This window comes from Hemitrygon akajei, chromosome 10 (genome assembly GCF_048418815.1).
Source record: "Hemitrygon akajei chromosome 10, sHemAka1.3, whole genome shotgun sequence".
In the NCBI taxonomy this organism is placed as follows: Eukaryota; Metazoa; Chordata; class Chondrichthyes; order Myliobatiformes; family Dasyatidae; genus Hemitrygon; species Hemitrygon akajei.
In genome coordinates, this window is record NC_133133.1 from 153,906,927 (window position 1) to 153,927,883 (window position 20,957).

A 20,957-nucleotide genomic window follows, 5' to 3' on the forward strand; every position below is an offset into this window, starting at 1 on the left:
GCATTTAGGGCAGCAATGAAGGCCCTCCATCTCTGGCAGTGTTCAGGCATCCTTCATCGTGTTGGCAGCTTGGTTTTCACTCCTGTCAGTCAGGCAGGTCCCAGGTGGAGACTCAGGAAAACCATTGCACTCAGATGTTGAAAGATTCTGCTTCTGTTTCATTTACCAGTCAGGGTTGTCGGCCTTGAGCTGAACCTGGAGGACTGGTGATACTACTCTTAGTCTGGCATCTACTCTTTGACCTGTTTGGCATGGGTGACCCTACCGAGGGACAAAAGCATAAACCCCTGACTCCAGCCATCATGACTCTCTGGGTTGTTGAGGCACTCGAGCCTCTAAACCACAACAAGGTTGTGGTTCTCTTGAGGTGTCCAATAAATCTGATTAACAATTCTCTAAACAGGGAACAAAATACTTGCGAATCATTACACTTGGAGCTCCTTTGGTTGGTCATTCAAGAAATTGCGTCAGTAGTGCTGATGATACATTGTTATAAAGTATAACCTATTTTTTAAAATATAGGATATGTTTCAATTGACAAATAGTCGAATTAAAGTAATAAGACTGTAACAAGAACTGTGCACCCCACGACACTGGAAGTGTTGAATACTTCAAAAGTATGTCATTGTTTAAACTTTGGCTGGAATAGCATTATTTTTATTTATTTACACACACACACACACACACACACACACACACACACACACACACACACACACACACACACACACACACACACACACACACACACACACACACACACACACACACACACACACACACACACACACACACACACACACACACACACCTGCCTTATTGCCAGAGACCTGGCTTCAGTCGTGTGTGTAGTTTGCACATTCTCCCTGTGACTTTATGGACTTCCTCCAGGTGTTCCAGATTTCTTCTGTATCTCAAAGGTTTGTGGATCGTTAAGGTTAATTGGCCACTGGAGATGCCTGTGGAGTATAGGTGAAAGGTAGAATCTGATGAGAATGTGGGAAGAATTGAAAAAAAATTGCTTAATGGAGGACTAGAGTAAATGGCTGTTTGACGGTTAGAATGGATAGTGGGTTGAAAGGTATGCCGGATGTCTGATTATAATTCCTTTAATTGAACAGTTTTAATATTTCTCTGTACTTATTCCTTATCCAGGTAACAATTTGCAAAGTTTGCAGCTTGTTTCTTCTTCGTAAGACTGAAAAATGTGCATATTAATTAGGAGTGACCTCAGGTCATGCAGCACACCATATCATCTTTCTCGAACAAGGACCCAACCATTTTCCTTCCACTATTGTTGCCATCCACATGAAAGAACATTATTTCATCCATAACAACTTCCCTTTCAATTCCTTTCACTTTCTACAAATCAGATGTAGAAATTAGAGGTAGTAGATATAGGGTTAAAAGTGAAATATTTATTGGGAACCTGAGGGGGTGCCTCTCCACTCAGAGGGTGGTGGTGAGTGTGGAACAAGTTGCTAACGGAATTGGTGGATGCAGGTTCGATTTCAACATTTAGAAGTTTCTATAGGTACATGGATGGGGAGGAGTATGGAGGGCTACGGTCCAATCTGAGTCAGTGGGACTTGACAGTTTGGCACAGACTAGAGGGGCTGAATAGACCATTTTCTAGTACTGTTGTGCTTTTGGTCATATTCTAATTTGTTCTGTATTTCACTTAAATACGTAATTTGTTCCTCACCGTTTGTCTTTTTTGATCTTTGTTACCATTTCCATGAAACTTCGGTTGATAGGGGCAGTTGTTTAATTGGGCCAAAATGAACTGGTCCCGATGTGTCCCAATTAACCAGAATCCATGGTACGTTGTGTTATAAATTAAAACCCAACTGTTTAAGAGGTGCAGCACTTGCCCCTATACCATCCGGGGACCTAAATTTTTCCAGGTGAAGCAGAGTCTCTCGAGCACCTCTTACAACCTTGTTTATTATAGAGTCATAGTCACAGAGTACTACAGCACAGAAACAGGCCCTTCAGCCCATCTAGTCTCTGCAGAACTATTATTCTGCCTAGTCCTATTGACCTGGACCATAGCCATTCATACTTTCCCATCTATGTACCTATCCAAACCTCTTTAATGCTTAATCCTGAACTTGGTATCTCAATGTATCAGAGACCATGTGAACACTGGGTGTCTGTTTTACGGTTTCTGTGCTCTATCTGCAATAGCTATCTTGCCTGTTACGGGGCAAGTTCAGCTGCACTTTCCTTTCCCATGCTGAACTGTTTGACTTCTGCCTTCTCCACTGCAGTGATGAGGTTAAGAAGTAGAATGGTGACTCGTATTCCTTGTGGGTATCCTATGCTCCAATGGTAAGAACATATTAAATTAAACATTTTAAATTTTGCAATTTCAGATAACCTATCATGGTATTTCCAAACCTACCAGTTCACTTAGATTCTATTTCTCCTTCCCATCTCTTCTTTCTTAGTTTACTCTCCATATCTACTCCCCTATCTGGTTTTATCTGTCCATCATCCCACCCTTATCTGGGTCTACTTAGCATCTTCAAACCTCTATCTCCAAACGACAAAGGAGCAGTATTAGGTCATTTGGCAAGTCTTATCCGCCGTTTGATCATGGCTGATGCTTTTTTTTCTCTTTCCTCCTCAGCCTCACTCCTTGGCCTTCTCTCCATAACCTTTGATGCTGTGTCTAATCAAGGACCTATCAAACTCTGCCTTAAATACACCCGATGACCTGGCCTCCACAGCTGCCTGTGATAACAAATTCCACAAATTTGCCACTCTCTAGCCCAAGAAATTTTGCCACATCTCTATTTCAAATGGACTCCCCTCTATCCTGAGGCTGTGCCCTCTTGTCCTAGACTCTCCCACGATGGGAAACATCCTTTGCACATCTACTGTCTAGGCCTTTCAATATTTGAAAGGTTTCAATGAGTCCCCCCCCCCCCCACCCCATCCTTCTAAATTTCAGCGAGTACAGATCCAGAGCCTTCAAACATTTCTCGTATGATAACCATTTCATTCCTGGAATCATTCTTGTGAACCTCCTCTGAACCTTCTCCAATGCCAGCACATCTTAGATGAAGAGCCCTAAACTGTTCACAATACTCAAGGAGAGGTCTCACTAGTGCCTTATAAAGCCTCAAAACCACATCCCTGCTCTTGTATTCTAGATCTCTTGAAATGAATGCTAACGTTGCATTTGCCTTCCTCACCACCAACTCTACCTGAAAGTTCATCTTTGGGGTATTCTGCACAGACTCCCAAGTCCCTTTGCATCTCATTTTGGAGTTTCCCCCCATTTAGAAAATAGTCTGCACATTTATTTCTACTACCAATGTGCATGACCATGCATGTTCCAATGTTGTATTTCATTTGCCACTTTTTGCCCATTCTCCTAATCTATCTAAGTCCTTCTGCAGCCTGCCTGTTTCCTCAACACTACCTGCCCCTCCACCAATCTTCATACCATCTGCAAACTTGACAACAAAGCCATCTATTCTCTTTACCTCTACCTCACCCTTCACTGCCCTCTCACCTGACTCCATCTGCCCGTCATCTGGTACCTCACCTGATTTCAGCTAACACCTGCCTCTTGCTGCGTTTATACTGCTGTCCTCCCGGCACACTCTGTCTTGATGAAATGTCCACCATCCCTTTGCATCCATAGATGCTGCTTGGCCTGCAGACTTCTTATAACAGTTTATCTTTTTTGCTCCAGATTGGAGCGTTCTTGGTGTCTTGCATATTTACCTAAAGATATTCTGATCTAGGAGTAATCTCCAGTGATTATTCTACGTTGTCTCAAAGGCACCCAGTGAAGTTGGACCATATTTTGCTTTTATAGCATATAATCACTTTCTGGTCAAGCCCTATTACAGCAGTCTGGACAGATCTATTGCTGTGGAAATCTCCAGTGTATTGAATAATATGGATGCTCGAATAAAGTAAAATTATAACTTTTCCCATTATTTTCAACTTGCTTGTAATGGCAAATAATGGCAATGGTGTTAATTAGCTGCAGCAGGACAAAGATAGGCAGTCAATTAGTAGGTAGAAATTAATTCCTACAAGTGTGAGGTGATACATTATGGTAGTGTGGATGTGGAGAAACAAAATAGGCTTAATAGCTCGGTTTTGACTGGAACCTGTTTACATAGCTTTTTTTTGAAAGGGGCAGGGCATACGAAGAGAGTAATTGGCAAAACATAAGAAATCTTATGTTTCATGTCGAAAGGTAGAAACATGGAAAACCTACAGCACTATGCAGGCCCTTCAGCCCACAATGCTGTGCCATACATGTACTTACAATACTTTAGAAATTACCAAGGGTTACCCATAGCCCTCTTTTTTTCTAAGCTCTATGTACCTGTCCAGGAGTCTCTTAAAAGACCCTATTGTGTCTGCCTCCACCACTGTTGCAAGCACTCACCACTCTCTGCAATTTTTTTTTAAAAAAAAAGCAAACAACACCAACAACTTACCCCTGACATCTCCTTTGTACCTACTCCCCAGCACTTTAAAACTGTGCCCTCTTGTGTTAGCCATTTCAGCCCTGGGGGAAAAGCCTCTGACTGTCCACATGATCAATACCTCTCATCATCTTATACACCTCTATCAAGTCAGCTCTCAGCCTCCTCTGCTCCTCCTCACTCAAACTATTCTCATAAGGCATGCTTGCCAATCCAAGCAACATCCTTGTAGATCTCCTCTGTATGCTTTCTATAGTTTCCACATCCTTCCTGTAGTGAGGTGACCAGAACTGAGCACAGTACTCCAAGTGGTGTCTGACCAGGGTCCTAGAATCCTGGAAAATTACCTCTTGGCTCTTAAACTCTATTCCATGGTTGATGAAAGCCAATGCATTGTATGCCGCCTTAACCATAAAGTCAACCTCTGCAGCAGCTTTGAGTGTCCTATGGACTCGGACCCCAAAATCCCTCTGATCCTTCTCACTGCCACGAGTCTTGCCATTAATACTATATTCTGCCATCATATTTGACCTACCAAAATGAACCACCTCTCACTTACCTGGGTTGAACTCCATCTGCCACTTCTCAGCCCAGTTTTGCAATCTATCAATGTCCCGCTGTAACCTCTGACAGCCCTCCACAGTATCCACAACACCCCCAACCTTTGTGTCATCAGCAAATTTACTAACCCATCCCTCCACTTCCTCATCCAGGTCATTTATAAAAATCATGGAGAAGGAGTCCCAGAACAGATCCCTGAGGCACACTACTGGTCTGCAGAATATTATGTCAGACCTCTCTAAAACTTCAGTTCTGCAATTAAAGTATTATGTCCAATTTGAGTTGCCATCCTTTTGGAAGGCTGTCAAAAGCTTTGAGAGAGCTTAAGGATGTTTCATGGAATATGGGATTTTACCAGCAGAGTTGGGTTGATCTGATGAAGCAGAAGAAATAAAGGGGAGATTTGACAAAGGAATGCAAATTTAGATAAGATGGACAAAAAGATGTTTCCTTAGCTTGGAGTCACAAATTTAAGTTTATGGGCAACAGATACAGGTGGCATATAATAAGCTAATTTACACAGTACCTACTTGGTTCCTGACATGGTGATGGAAATAGAGATGATCAGTGATTTCAAAATGAAGGGAAAGTTGTTGGGGTAGGAATGGAAATGAGGGCGTTGTCTTAAATTTTGGCACATACTCTGAGTCAAAAGACCTCTTTCTGTCCACATTGGCAGTCACCGTCTTTTGTTAAGAAATGTCTTTTTCCAAGGTTAATCTTAAATGTACTCTGGATACTGTAGGAACTGTGTAGCATTCCCTGTTTGTAAGATGAGGTGTGAATTAAAATCAAGTCACATTTTGATTCTTCCTTGGTGTTCGTTACTGTTGGGGGGGCCACTAGAAACCAAATGAACCAAAGTACTGAATTTCAGTGCCTTTCTCAGAATAATGCAACTTTTGTTTTTGCTTTTGAAGTAATTTATGAGAAGCAAAATTATCTCGACATGCAGCAGCCTTTAGTGCACCTAAACTTCACCGTTTAAGGGATGAAGTTGTAGCTTTTCCTGTTGTGATGTGATATAAAATAAATAATTCAGAATTATTGAAATAAAGAGCACTGAAGGTTCACTATACTTTTTGGGCATAGAAATTTCTTCTTGTCTCTCTGCTAAATGGCCAACCTGGTTCTAAACACCCCATTCTGGAGACACATTATCCTTGCATCTATCCTTTTAAGTCCCATGAGAATTGAGATCTTGTGTCTAGAGAAATGGCCTCAACTGCTTAATCTTTCTACATTGGATAGTTGCCCCAAACAAAAAGTCAATTTGATGAATCTTTGTTGTACTCTTTTATTTTAATTATTATTTTTGGGAGGTTCAGACCTAATTGCAATATTCAAATAAGATCTTACCTATCCTTCATGTCTACTGTCAAGCCAGGGCTTGGTGCATGTTTCAAAATTCTGGTGGTTAAGTGATCTTTTATAATCTGTCCAGGACACTGTTGAAAACAATCCACAATTTCCCTTACCTCTGTGATCTTGAGGACATTCCATGCAGACCATGGCCTGTGGGACATGATCAAAGGATTGCCGGAACCGTTGATGAAGAATGTGGCATCACATTGTCATTAATTCCAGTCCCAGAGGGTGGGTTAACTGGTAACAGGCTCACCCTTCTGTTGACTGACATAGTGGATCTGAGCAGATAAAGGCATGGCCTCCATGGACAGGGTGGTTTTGATCTGAGTGCCTTTCTTGTCTGGAATTATTACCCTCTTTAAACCCATGAGTATCTGGATGGACTCAAAGTGCTTGACGTAACATGATTACAAAAAGGAGGGGGGGGGGGAGAGAAGCTCGCCAAACTATAAAATTGGTTGGAAAGCTATATCTTTTTTGTGTTATTGGCCTTGTTTAATTGGGGATGCATTTCCTATTTTTATGGCTCTTATTATCAAATGTCAACTTGTGTTTTCCTAATAAATATAGAAACAATGATCTATTATTTCTGCTCATTATTATCCTGGTATGGTCCTGTATGTTCTCACTGACCTTGCTTCAATCCCAACTTTTCTAAATCAATGTGTAAAGTATTTTACTTTGATAAATTAATTTCATAGTTACTTTTAACCAGTATTTTTTTTCTGATGGCTTGCACACTTTTTGAGTACTCTGCATGAATTTTCTTACCTTAAGTTTTCTTCTGTCTTTAAACATTGGTAAGATTCCATGGTTGAATAATTTTTTTGAATTTTTTGTCTGTGGATGTTACTTTAAAAGTTTCTCACTGATAATAGCGCTTAGTCTCTGCTCTTGGAGCAACAATATTGATATGTTTTCATGGTCGTGCAAAAGTGGCAGTTGAGTACTTGTGCCCTTATGGGGGGAATAACATTTACAGTCATGTATACCTGTATTTTTGTCAGATTGCTGGCTGAACTGGAATTTTAGCAGTTGTGGCTGTGAGTGAACTTTGTGCAGGCTTGTTCTCTAAACGTTTAAATTGAGGTCAGATAGGTTTAGGAAGTGTTAAGTGTGTTTAGAGGATCTGACGAACATTTTTGCAAACCACACTGTATTATGTTTTGTACATCATGCTAAGTACCATTTAGGTAAGGTCACTTTTGCTGCCCACTGATGTTACATTTGAAGTGTACAATGTGTTGTGATTGCTGTTATATATCAATAAAAAAATAATTGAATTATTTATTTCTCACCAATCTTGCCGACTTTTACCTGAATGCGATTTTTTTTAATAAAAAGAATGTTGGCCTAAATTCATTTGAACTTTATTCGTTTGGGCACCAATTGTTGGACAGTGTAGCAGTTTTGCATGTGGGCTCACTGTAGCAAAATGAATTATGCCTGCTGCACCCAGACTCTTCATGGGTTTTAGAGTAATTATAAGGAATCTGGGGGGTTAGATCGGCGAAGTGGTCAGAGAACCGATCAGACGGGTAGGGGCCGTGATTTTGGGACTTTGGAAATCTCTTAAGATCAGAGTCTCCCGGGAGGAAGGGTGAGTCATTAAAACATTATGTACGCGTAGAATGTTAAGGCCGCTGAATTCCCTACCAACGAAAATAATAAACATATTTCAGTTATATCGAAGTCACAGCGCCCTGCAGAAATGGGAATCCCCTGCATTAGAGACCAAGCCTTGTGTCGGCTTGCTAACTTCGTCCAAACTTTGTCAGTAGTGTTGGGGAAGGCTGTGGCGAGGGAGGCGCAGGCTACTTACACCAGGTTAAGTGACAGATTTGCCAACCAAACCACCGTGGCGGAGATTCAGGGGAGGGAGTGGGAGAGAAGTCAGGGGCGGGGGAGGGGGTTTGTCTGACGGTGAGTGTGAACAGTTTCACTCAGGCTGACCGCAGGGGAGAGTGCGGGGATAGAATGAGTCCGTCGAGCGGGAATTACGCCGCCTCATCCCGCTGCCCGCCCGGTCCGAGCAGAGCGGAAGCGGCGGCTTCGCGCCACCCGCCGCTGCCCCGGTCCATCTCTGCGTGTCGGTTTCCATGGCGCCGCGCCGCGCCGCGCCATTCCACGGCGTTCACTTGTGGCTCAGGTCCTAGGACGAGCGCTGGTAAGTGCACGCTGCTAAGAGGAATGTTCCCAAATATTAGACAAGGATCCACGAGGGCTCGTTATTGGCACTGCTCCCATTTTTAAGTTTTACCTTGAAATTCCTGACTGAAAGCATTTAAGTAGGGGTTAACTCTGTTGGCTGCAGTGTTTGAGGAATATAAACCATCCCTCAATAGTCAAAAAGCAGTGTGACTTCTCCATTTTTACTTATTGCATTGATTGCCAATTCATTTTAAAAAAAATTATTTCATTTATAGCTACATTTACGTCGGTGTCAAATTCTTCAGAAGTGGTCGGGCCTTGATAAAGATTAATTCGTCTGCGGTATCTTGTTTTTTTTTAAAAAAAGATGTTAATACAATGTGGTATTCTCTCCAGGATTTTGTAGCTTCATGAATGTCACAATGGACTGAATGGTCTCCCTTTCTTATGCTCTTTGATTTTGCATCTTCGGAAAAAATGCATAAATCCAAACGTTTGGACAGCTAATTCTAAAACTGCTTTATTCAGACCTTTCTGGTATAAAGAGCCCAGTGGCTTGACAAAGACTTGAATACTGGCAAACTCGTCTTGCTGTAAAATAACATGGACATATCACTCTTGTTGAACTTTTAGAAGGTCATCAAACCATTAGTTATTAATTGGCAACCCACTAATGGAACAAGTAATTTTATAGATTGCTCCAAACTACCTCCGTGCACATTGGCATAGAACAATTTCTAATTATTTTTTTTCTTGTTCACTGCCCATTCAAAATCAGTGCCTCCCAACTTGATTAAGGCATTGTTAATGCATGATACGGGTTCCCTAGTCTGCAACAGCGATCTGCTGGAAGAACTCAGTGGATGTTTTAGCTTGTTTTGGATTGAACCCTTGATTGAAGATTGGATACAGTCCAGATCTCTATTGTCTCATTGAATTCTGTCTACATACAATTTTTTTCTGTTCCAGATTCCAGCATCTGCAGCCCCTTATGTTTCAGTCCTGACACAGGACTACTACTGATATTGGTAAAGTTAGTCTGTACATAGTGATCCTTAGATCTTTGTATGCAGCTTTCTTTGGTTGAGCATTGTCATTGTTAGGGATTTTTCACCAGATTTCTGCACATTTTTAAACTTAATATTTTAATTTTATTTGTTTGAAGTTATTTCTATTAAAGAGCAATAGATGTAGAGTAATACCTTCAGGTGAATCTACAAAGAAAAGATTCAAATGAGAGATTTTAACTCCTGATCAAGATTTTTTTGGTCTTTGGACATACCTTGCTGCTGCCTAATCTCTTAATTTCGAATAATATGCATTTTAATCATCTTTCCCATTCATATATCTTTTTTTTCTTCTGTAGCCTGCCCCTTCTAGAATTAAAATCGGAGTATTTGCATTAAAATGGGCAATTTTACCAGCCTTGTCAGAACAGTTCACAAAGCTGAAATGGATTAGAAGCTAGCAGGTCAAGGGACACTTCCTGTAGGGTTCGATAGCAGAATTTCCACTGATAATTCTTTCAAAGCTGTCAAAAGTGTGGCAAACAAACGTGCACAGGTGGTTCTCCGGTTCTTGCTTCCTTGAGTAAGATGCTGGTATTCAATTTGTGCAAGTGCTGAAGTTGTAACATTATTGTAGGCTGGGGAAACAGCCATAGGAACTCCCTTAGTTAGAGCTAGCAACCACTTTGCAATAACTACTAAGAAAGGAACCAGTTTCTAAACTTAATGCACTTATTATTATTACTACTACTACTACTTACTACTAAAGCCAGACTACTGTTGCTTTACATCCATGTGAGGTATATGGCACCTTTTTTAACTTGGCCCTGCTGTTTGCCTGGCATCGAACTCTTTAAATTTTTAAGTGCACATTTTCCTCATTAAGTTCACTTCCTGCCTGACAGAAGGGGAAAGTAAAAACTGAGCAAACCATTAAAAGCTTTCATAGTATGTCATATTTTTCCAAGGAAAATTCTAGAATCACTTAATTAGAACTACTTGCAGTTATCTTATTATTGCATGAGTATTAGATTTAGTTTTCTTTGCACTTTTCCATTTGAACCAGTATAGATCCCACTTGTATGTGTATAATTGAAATGGAGCTCCAGTCCAGTGTGAGGAAGTACTGTTTCCACAGATGCTTGAAATGGTGTACCAACTTCCTCAAATGGCCAGTGAACAGAGGTGGTTTTGGCAATCTAAATGGCCTGGGGGGGGGGGGGGGCTTTCATCGTAATCTTTGGAGTTTGAGCCAAGGCTGACAGTAGCTGGGAGTGTTAAAGGGGAAAGAAATGTATCATTATGGTAGGGTCACTTCTGGGAGTGGGGGCAAAGGGTAAAATTTAAATATCATGGTTGCATTCCACTGTTGTAAAATCTACTTGCCCCGGAAGTGCCGAACAATTGACTAAGACATCTATCTTTCCCTTGGAGCATTGTACGAGGAATGGCAGTCAACAGCTGTTGGGAAATCCTAGGCAGAATTTCTGGAATGCTGTAAAATGCCCTAGAAATATAAGTGTTTTCTGTCATGTGCTACTAGCAATAACAATTCTAGATGGGGTCTTTTGTGTAATGTGTCAAATGCTGCCTGTTGTCTTAAGATAAATGTAAAATATTCCATGATACCATTTTAACAGAGCTGATATGGTGAGATTGATAATGGCTTTGGGCTGTGCTGGGTTGGGATCCAGGTCCTAGAGCAAGGCAATATTCGTGCTTGGACAATTTAAATGCTGGCCCAGATACACTGGAAAGCCAGAGGATTGGGGCCGGATGTGAGGGTTGAGCTGATCTCTCCCGCAATGTTCGTTCTTCTCTGTGGCGATGAGGCTGTGAACTGATCTGGCACCTGTCGTTTCTGCGTGTTTTGTGCCCTTTATTTGGCCCGTTAATATAATGAACTGAACTCGAGGCTTGGGCCTACTCCAGCTGCTCTGGGGAAGCAGATCTAAGGACTCAATCTGGATCGGAATGTTGTCATTTGCTTTTATTGTTTGCATGGTGTGTGTGGGTGTTTTTTTTCTCCTCCTCTTTTATTTTTCCCCTGATTAAGGTCTTTCCATTTTTTAATTAGGTGCTTCGGGTTTCTTGTTTTGTGGCTGCCTATAAACAAACAAATCTCAAGGTGCATAATTTATACATTTTTGATAATAAATGTACTTTGAATCTTTGCATATGAAGGAAATGCCGACTAGTTAACCCTGAAATCCTGGTCAGCATTTGACCCTCAGTGGTGTGACTAAAAACAGATTATTTGTTCTTTATCATATTGGCTGTTTGTGGCCATCCATTGTATATTGGCTGCTGCATTTCTTCTGATGTACTGTACTTCATTGACTGTAGTGTGCTTTGGCATTCCTTGAAAAGGATGCAGAAAAAAACTACATATTTGCAAATTGATCTGTTGGCAAGTTTGGCACTGCTATAAAATTCAATAGCTAAGCCAAGAATAACAAGAAAAAAGCAAGAACCAACAAAAAGAACAACTAGCAGTTCATCTTGTTTTGGTAATGTTGGCTCGTGCAAGAATGTTAAGATGCACCGGGAATTTTTTTTGATTTTAAAAATAATGTTGGTCCTGTGCATTTTTAAACAACAAATTGAGATGGTGCAGTGTATCATTCAAAAAAACTTCAATCATTGCGAAATGAAAGGGTAGCTCAGGTTTGATTAGAAGATTGATGGGGAATCTTATTGAAACGTATAAAATTCTAAAGGGATTGGACAGGCTAGATGCAGGAAGATTGTTTCCGATGTTGGGGAAGTCCAGGACGAGGGGTCACAGTTTAAGGATAAAGGGGAAGCCTTTTAGGACCGAGATGAGGAAAAACTTCTTCACACAGAGAGTGGTGAATCTGTGGAATTCTCTGCCACAGGAAACAGTTGAGGCCGGTTCATTGGCTATATTTAAGAGGAAGTTAGATATGGCCCTTGTGGCTAAAGGGATCAGGGGGTATGGAGAGAAAGCAGGTACAGGGTTCTGAGTTGGATGATCAGCCATGATCATACTGAATGGCGGTGCAGGCTCGAAGGGCCGAATGGCCTACTCCTGCACCTATTTTCTATGTTTCTATGTTTGATCAATGAGGTTTAGAATTTTCATAAAATTTGCATCCAACCCCCTCTGATCACACATCAGAGCTGCATGGTGTGACCAGGCATCAGCACCTTACATGTGATCTAAATCAATATGACCCTTTTTGATGATATCAAGTTCCTTGTCTTATGCCACTAAATACTTAGAAGCAAGCTACTGCTAGATCAGTAGACTTTTCCATCTAATGAGTAAAGGCATTTAATTATTCTTATCTAGGAACCATCCATAAATTGTACATCCATGAATGTAAATGGATAGAAGTTTCAGAAATTATTGCCATGAAAGAAAATTGCACACTGTTAGTAATTTCTCAAAAAAGAGATACATTATCTATTCTGATCAATCTCTCAGGAAGTGATTCTGATTTATCTAGGTTTTTATGTCTTAGATTATTTTTTTAAATGGGTATTTTAAACTTCAATGTCAAGAAAAAGCAGGATTTTCTATTCACCACGGAAAAATCTCGCTTGTACTGAAACCAATAATTCCTGATGATGTCCTATGATACTGTAGACAACCGCAATTTTAAGCATAGGGACCTAAAGCTTGATTTGTCTGACATTCACTAAGTGAAATGCAATTCTGAAAGGACATTTTACATGTTTTTTTTATATAGAAATACATGGTGCTTACCATCCGTTAGACACTGTTATCCTATGTCTGCTCAAAACTCTTAAGCAAAGAAAGACTGTGAAGACAGGAAATCTGAATAATAAACAATAATTGTAATACCTATGAGAGCAGGCATCTGTGGAGTGAAAAATGTTATGAACTTTTTAGATCATAACTTTTCTTCAGTTCTCACCACATATGGGGCTGGACCTGTTACATATTTTCAGCAGTTTTTCTTTATTGCAGTGAATTGTGATGTTCATGGTGTATGCCTATAGAAATGAAAATGTTTTTGAGAACTTAAATATAATGGAGAATAAAATTTAATATCTAACCAAAGTAAAAGATACAGTTGCAAGAAAAGGTTTGTGAACTTTTTGCAATTGCCTGTTTTTTTTTGTTGCATTAATTACTCAAAATGTGGTCTGACAATAATAGACAAACACAACCTGCTGAAAATAATAACACACAAACAATTGTACTTCTCTTCATTACTGAGTACACCATTTAAACAATCACAATCTAGGTTCAAAAAAGTATGTAAAATTCTGGGGTAATGCCTTCTACAAAAGCTATTTGGAGTTAGGTGTTCCAATCAGTGAGTTGATTGGAGGTGTGGGTGCCCTGCCCTTTCTAAAAAAAAAGACACAATATCAGGTTATTGACAGAGCCTGCTCTTCTCAAGATAGATCTGTTTATGTGCACTATGCTGCGATCAAAAAACTTTCAGAGGACCTTAGAAGAATTGTAGAGATGCATGAAGCTGGAAAAGTCTACAAAAGCATTTCCAGATACCTGAGTGTTCATCAATCCACAAAGAGAAATCGTCTCCAAATGGAGGAAATTCAGTACTGTTGCTACTCTCCCTAGGAGTGGGCGTCCTGCAAAGATCACACCAAGAACACAACGTGCAATGTTGAAGGAGGTGAAATAGAACCCAAGGGTAACAGCAAAATACCTGCAGAAATCTCTAGGACTTATAGTCTCTGTTCATGTGTTCTCTGTAAGAAAAGCACTGAACAAGAATGGTGTTCATGGAAGGATACCATGGAAGAAGCCACTGCTCTCCAAAACAAAACATTGCTGCACATCTCAAGTTTGCAAAGACCACCTGGATGTTCCACAGCCCATCTGGGAGAATATTGAGACAAAAGTTGAACTTTTTTGGCAGAAAGGCACACTGCTTTGTTTGGAGGAAAAAGGGAACTGCATACCAACACCAAAACCCTGTGAAGCTTGGTGGAAGGAGTATCATGATTTGGGGCTGCTTTGCCGCCTTAGGCCCTGAACAGCTTGTGATTGTTGAGGGACCAGTGAATTCAAAATTCTATCAAGGCACCTTACAGGAGAATGTCAGGGTAGCGGTGTGTCACCTGAAGCTTAATAGAACTTAGTTAATGCAACAAGGCAGTGATCCAAAAGACGAGTAAATCAACAACAGAATGGCTTAAAAAGAAGAAAATTTGTGTTTTGGAAGGCCAAGTTAGATTCCAGATCTTAACCCAATTGAGGTCCTGTGGCATGACCTGAAGAGGGCTGTTCATCTAAGGTATCCCAGAAATACTGATGAACTGAAACAATTTTGTCTGGAGGAATGGTATAAAATTCCTCCAAACGGATGTGCTGGACTGATCAACAGTTTTGGAAAAGTTTGGTTAAAGTTCTTGCTGTACGGTGGGGGGTGGGGGGTGGGAGTCACACCAATTACTTAAAGCAAAGGTTTACATACTTTTTTCAATGAATACGTGTAATATTGGATCATTTTTCTCAATAAATGGACAAGTATAATGTTTTTTTGGTTATTGGGTTCTCTTTATCTAGTTTTAGTACTTGAGTGAAGATCTGATCACAATTTTGGGTCATAGTTATGCAGAAATAGAGAAAATTCTAAAAGGTTCGCAAACTTTCTTGCACCAATGTGGCAGCAGTTTGCCACACAAGAAGTATAGGGTGTAATATCATTAATTTAAACCTAGGAGTGATTACAGGTAGTTAGTACAGTTTTTGTTTTACTCTCTTATGTTTTCCATGGAGTACAATGAAGTGCAGTTTTCCTGACATGTCTTATATATTCACATTTATCAGGTTTGTTAATCAAGTATTTCTGAGAATATTTGCAAATCACAACATAGGCAATAATGTATGTAAAGTAACTGAAGCACAGTAAGATCTAAGATTAATATCTTGATTAAAAATCCCAAGTGAGATAAGTAAGTTCTTATGATATCAGCGTTAACAAGAATGTGGAAGAGCTTTCACCCATTTTAACCTCACACTTCTTAAAAATAAAACAAGCAATTTTAACTGCTCCCATTTTTTCCTTTAGCTTCACAAAGCTAAGTCCGCAAAATATTGCATAAGGAAAAGTCAGGCATTACTTGTATTTTGTGTGATATTTTTAATAAATAAGTTATTTTAAAATTATGCATTTTTAAATACCTGGAGAAGGTGGTAGTTATCTGCTGTCATTGGTCCATTAGATGAGGCTGTTTCCACAATGTTGTTGGTAAGGAGATTTAGGATTTAAACCCACAAATCCTTTAAAGGAACAACAACACATTTCCAAATCTGGATGGTGTGCGAACCCACAGGTGGCCATCTTCCCATACACCTCTCCCCTTTAGTAGAGATAGCAGCAGGTTTCGGTGATGCTGTTGGAATTGGCTAGGTGGCACCTGTAGTGCATTTTGTTGATATGGCATATTGCAGCCATTGTACACTACTGGTGGAAGGTTTAAAGTAGTTAATTGGGTGCTAGTCAAGTTAGCTGCTATTTATCTGGATGAGATGAGCTATTTGAAGACTATTGGAGTTGCAAGTGAATGACATTATACTTCTGACTTGTAGATTTATAAATGGTGAAAAAGCTTTGCCTCTGGATACCCAGCATTTGGCCCACTATTGCAGTGTATTTATGGTTTCCTTATTTTATTTTGGCGATACAGTGTGGAGTAGGCCCTTCAGGCCTTTCGAACTGTGCTGCTCCAGCAACCCCTGCTAAACCTAGTCACAGGATAATTTACAGTGACCCCATTTATCCTACCCAGCACATCATTGGACTGTGGGAGGAAATTGGAGCACCCATAGAAAATCCGTGCATTCCACAGGGAGGACATAGAGAGGCTCCTAACAGAACGGCACTGGAATTGAATTCCAGAATGCCCTGAGCTATACCATGATTTTTGGTCATTGGTGATTGAAAGAATGTTGGTTACTTTTTGGATCGCTAGATTCTGATGAAAGGTCTTTGACCTGAAATGTTAACTGGTTTCTCTTTCCATATTGCTCAACTGGCTGAGTTCTTCTGGAATTTCTGTTGTTTTTCTGATTCCAGCATTTGCTGTACTATTTGTTTATCATTAGACATAGAAAATGTTAGATACACAGCTATTGGTTTGTTTTGTGCATATTGATTCTTAACATTCTACACTAATGTTTCTTGCCAGTGCATAATGAAACAGTACCTGATTATTTAACATAAACCGATAAAGGAACTTCATGTGGGTGATTTGTGGTTTTTTTTATTAAAGGAAAAGGATAACTGAAATTGTATTTAACTGGTGGTGGATTGTATATTTTCTGTGGGAAATATTGTCAGGTTTTTGTCAGATTCACTTCTGTCTACAGCTTGCCCGGTTTATAGTCTGTATGATGAAAAATTGAAACTAATATGTGCTGAAATGAAAGAAATTTTGGTCTACTTTAGTATCACCTGTAAATCTGTGTCTTTCCTTTGTAAACAATTTATCAGTCTTGGGAAGCAGTTTTGCACAGCTGTTGTCCTCCCCTTGCTGTACTGAAATTTCTTCCTTCAGTGTACATCTGCATATTCATCACGCATGTCCCTGTTCTGCTGAGCCCTACGTGCTCCAATTAGTTTGTCTGCAGTCAATAACTGTTCACTGATTTGTTCTACATTTATATTGTGCATATCATATGCACACATTCCCCCTCCTCTTCCCCCCTCCTCTTCCCCCCCTCCTCTTCCCCCCCCTCCTCTTCCCCCCCTCCTCTTCCCCCCCTCCTCTTCCCCCCCTCCTCTTCCCCCCCTCCTCTTCCCCCCCTCCTCTTCCCCCCCTCCTCTTCCCCCCCTCCTCTTCCCCCCCTCCTCTTCCCCCCCTCCTCTTCCCCCCCTCCTCTTCCCCCCCTCCTCTTCCCCCCCTCCTCTTCCCCCCCTCCTCTTCCCCCCCTTCCCCAACAGTACAGCACAGGGCTAGGTGATTTAACCTAAAATGTTGTGCCAAACCAGCTAAAAAGCATATCAAAAACACCCAAGTACTAATCCCTCCTACCTACAGCATGTCCATATCCCTCCATCTTCTTTACGTCCATGTGCCTATCCAAACGTTTCTTAAAAGCCTGTAATGTATTTGCCTCTACCACTATACCAGGCGTCCACGACAGTTTTTTTTGAAAAAACCTTCCCCCCCCCCCCCCCACACCTCTCTCGAACCTATCCCATGTCATCTTCAATGCATGCATTCGTACACATTCAGTGGAAGACCCACCTATGATTTCTACAGGTGCTGTAGGTTTTGTTTTCTGTTGGAGACTGCACATATATCCAGCAAGCCTCCATTAGTCACACTCATAGCATCATTACTTTGCAAGCAGTGGTATGAGAAGAGAACCCACAAAAAAATTAAAGTTTAGTGAAATGTTACTGATTTAAAGGAAACTTAACTCCAAACTTCAAAATTCAGTTGAGTAAAAAGTTGCTTATAAATTGCAGAAAAGGTTTCATTGCGAACTTTCGTTACTATTGTCAGAAAAGGAACAAATGAATATCTTTTCCAGGTGTTCGGAAATAATCAGCTGGGTGCAGAAGGGATCAGTGTTTGGGGTTCCAATTATTCACAATATATCACAGGTAAGGAAGCTAATGTCTTTAACTGTTCCAAATTTGCAGAGGGTTAGCAAAGCTCAGGCAGGACAGGGGAAATGTGAGCTCTGCAAAGAATGCAAAGAAGTTCCTTTGGAATTTTAACAAGTTGAGTGAATAAGCAAATAATGTGGCAGATGTAAGATTGAAGTGGCTAAATGTGAGATTGTCCATTTGTGCTCTAAAAACAAAACCTATCTGTATAGTGCCTGGTTGGTAAAGGGCTTTCTAGTGCTGAAAGTCAATGAAAGTATGTATTCAGGTGTAATAAACCATTAGAAAGGCAAGGGACAAGTTAGGATTCATAGCAACAAAAAATTGAGCACAGCTTCAGATGTTCAAGGCCTTGGTAAGAGCCCTCTGCTGTTTTGTGTGGTGTTTTGTCTGGTTATCTAAGGAAGGATGTTCTTGGCAAGGAAGTGCAACAGAGCTTTACCGGATTGTGGCCAGGTATGAGGACCTGTTGGTTATGGCTATATTCACCAGAGGGTGAAAAATTAGACACAATCTAATGGAACCTTGTAAGATTGTAAATGCAAGGTGGATGTTCCTGTTGGTTGGTGAGGGTAGTTGGGGATCCCCTTTGGAAAGAGTGATCACAGTATTATTGAATTCCTCATATAAATGGAGGGTGTAATAGTTCAATGTAAAACCAGTGTATTATGCCTAAACAATGGCGACTACAATGGGATGAGGGAGGATTTGGCTAGTACAGACAGGCTATATGGTGGGACAATTGAAGAACAGTGGAGGACTTTCAAAGAGACTTTTCAGTGCTCAACAAAAGTATATTCCATTTAAAAGCAAGGACAGTAAGGGTGGGGAGAGCCAGCCTTGGATATCTAAGGAAGTAAAAGAAGGCATCAAACTAAAGTCGCCAAGAGTAGTGGGAAACTGGAGAATTGGGAACACTTTTAAAAAGCAGCAAAGTGCCACTAAGTGAGCAATAAAGAAAGGGAAGCCAGATTATGAAAATAAACTAGCACAAAATATAAAAATGGATAGTAAGAGCTTTTGTAATTGTATAAAGCGGAAAAGGGTGGCTAAAGTGAATGTAGGTCCCTTGGAGGATGAGAAGGGAATTGATATTGGGTAATGAGGAAATGGCCGAGGCTTTGAATGACTATTTTGTGTCAGTCTTCATGGTAGAGGATGCACCTAACATGCCAAGGAGAGAGGTTATGGATGTGATGGGAGGTGAGGACCTCGATACAATAGCTATCACTAAAGAGGTAGTGTTGAGCAAACTTTTGGGCCTGAAGACAGACAAATCCCCTGATCCTGATGGAATGCATTCCAGGGGACTTGTCTATGGTAGAAGAAATGGTAGAAGTAGCCAAAATTCTCCGGACTCTGGTCAGGTCCCGGCGGATTGGAAGAAAGCGAATGTCACGCCACTGTTCAAAAAAGGACATAGGCAACTATAGGCCAGTTAGTTTAACATCTGTAATTGGGAAAATGCTTGAAGCTATTATTAATGAAGAAAGCGTGAGGTATCTGGAAAGAAATGGATCCTTTAGGCAGATCTGCATGGATTCAATAAAGGCAGGTCCTGTTGAACAAACTTACTACAGTTCTTTGAGGATGTAAGGAGCGCAGTGGATAGAAGGGAACAGATGGAACAAGACAGAACAAGAAGTGATATTGGGAGCAAATTCTTCACTGAGGATGATGAACTTGTGGAATTTGCTACCGTAGAAGGAAGTGAAGACAAATTCAGGAATGTCAATATTTCATAAGGATAAAGGGAACAAGTGATAAAATCAAAATCATATTGAAGAGGATGATCGATCCTGATCATTGAATGGTGGGGCAGGCACAAAGCACCGAATGACCCATTCCTGCTCTGCTCTTATTTTCTAGGTTTCCAAGTTACATTTAAAAATGTAAAGTTTTAGTCAGGTTGCCACAATTCCACTTTCTTAGATAAGCTTTCTTTTATAGACTTTATTTGAAAGCTCAGTAACTAACACCCCAAAATAGTTGTTTAAGACATCATATTTGAACATTTGCTACTGGTCTGGAGCCACATCATTTGTTATGGATACTGTGGAAATTGTGCATTACACATCTAGATCACCCATGTACACTTGTGGTATTCACTGGAGTCTGTCTACCTGGCCAAGAGCTGGTGCTTGATGCTGATCACTGGCAATTAGAAGTCTCTCAGTCCTGCGGGATTCACAAAAGGACAATTATGCAGTGTAATTGTAAATGGGTGTGGTTTATCACTTTCTGAATACCAGGTAGATTTATGGAACAGAACTATAATATAATAACTATATTGTTATCTCATCTGTCTCAAGTTTACTGTCCTTTCCTGAGTTATAGATCATTGAGGCTTTTCCCCTCCTTTTGGCATCCATGGAACGGAACTACGACACTAGTTCTGCTTAAAAAATGAATTTTCTTTCTATATTTCTCAGGTATTCAATTTTGACATAAGCACATTTCTCCAAGTAAAAATTGACATCTCAATAGTAAGCAGTAAAAATGTTGGAGATATGATCAGTAAAAAATAAATGTGCTAGATACTTTTACACACAGTCAAAATTAGATACTAGTGAATGTCACAAAGCGTTGCTGTTTCAGATTTGGTGGTTCCCTCCCTGTTCAAGTAGCGCTGTTTCAAGTATTTTCTTGAATTGTGCTTTCTTGTCTATGTTGGATATTTGTTTAGACCCTTTGCTAATACAAAGGATTGCTCAAAATCTTATACCCTTTTAATAACTTCTGTTTCTGCTTTTTACACATTTTTGTGGTATTGTTACGATTACTTGAACTGATTAACTGTTAAGATTAAGTCTGTGTATTAA

The 20,957-nt window shown here is 40.3% G+C and overlaps 1 protein-coding gene across 5 annotated transcripts in view; it reads left to right on the top strand.

Moving 5' to 3' along the window:
- LOC140734848 (fatty acyl-CoA reductase 1) overlaps positions 1 to 20,957 on the top strand; it is a 157,108-nt gene that overhangs the window by 21,082 nt on the left and 115,069 nt on the right. The window contains exon 2 of one of the 5 annotated variants that reach the window (XM_073059434.1): positions 18,057 to 18,129. The exons of 3 other annotated variants lie outside the window; for them this stretch is intronic. In XM_073059434.1, the coding sequence (XP_072915535.1) occupies positions 18,057 to 18,129 (73 nt within the window). Of the gene's footprint in view, positions 1 to 8,533; positions 8,557 to 18,056; positions 18,130 to 20,957 lie in introns of those variants that run through there. One more of the 5 variants, XM_073059433.1, reaches the window with a different exon arrangement.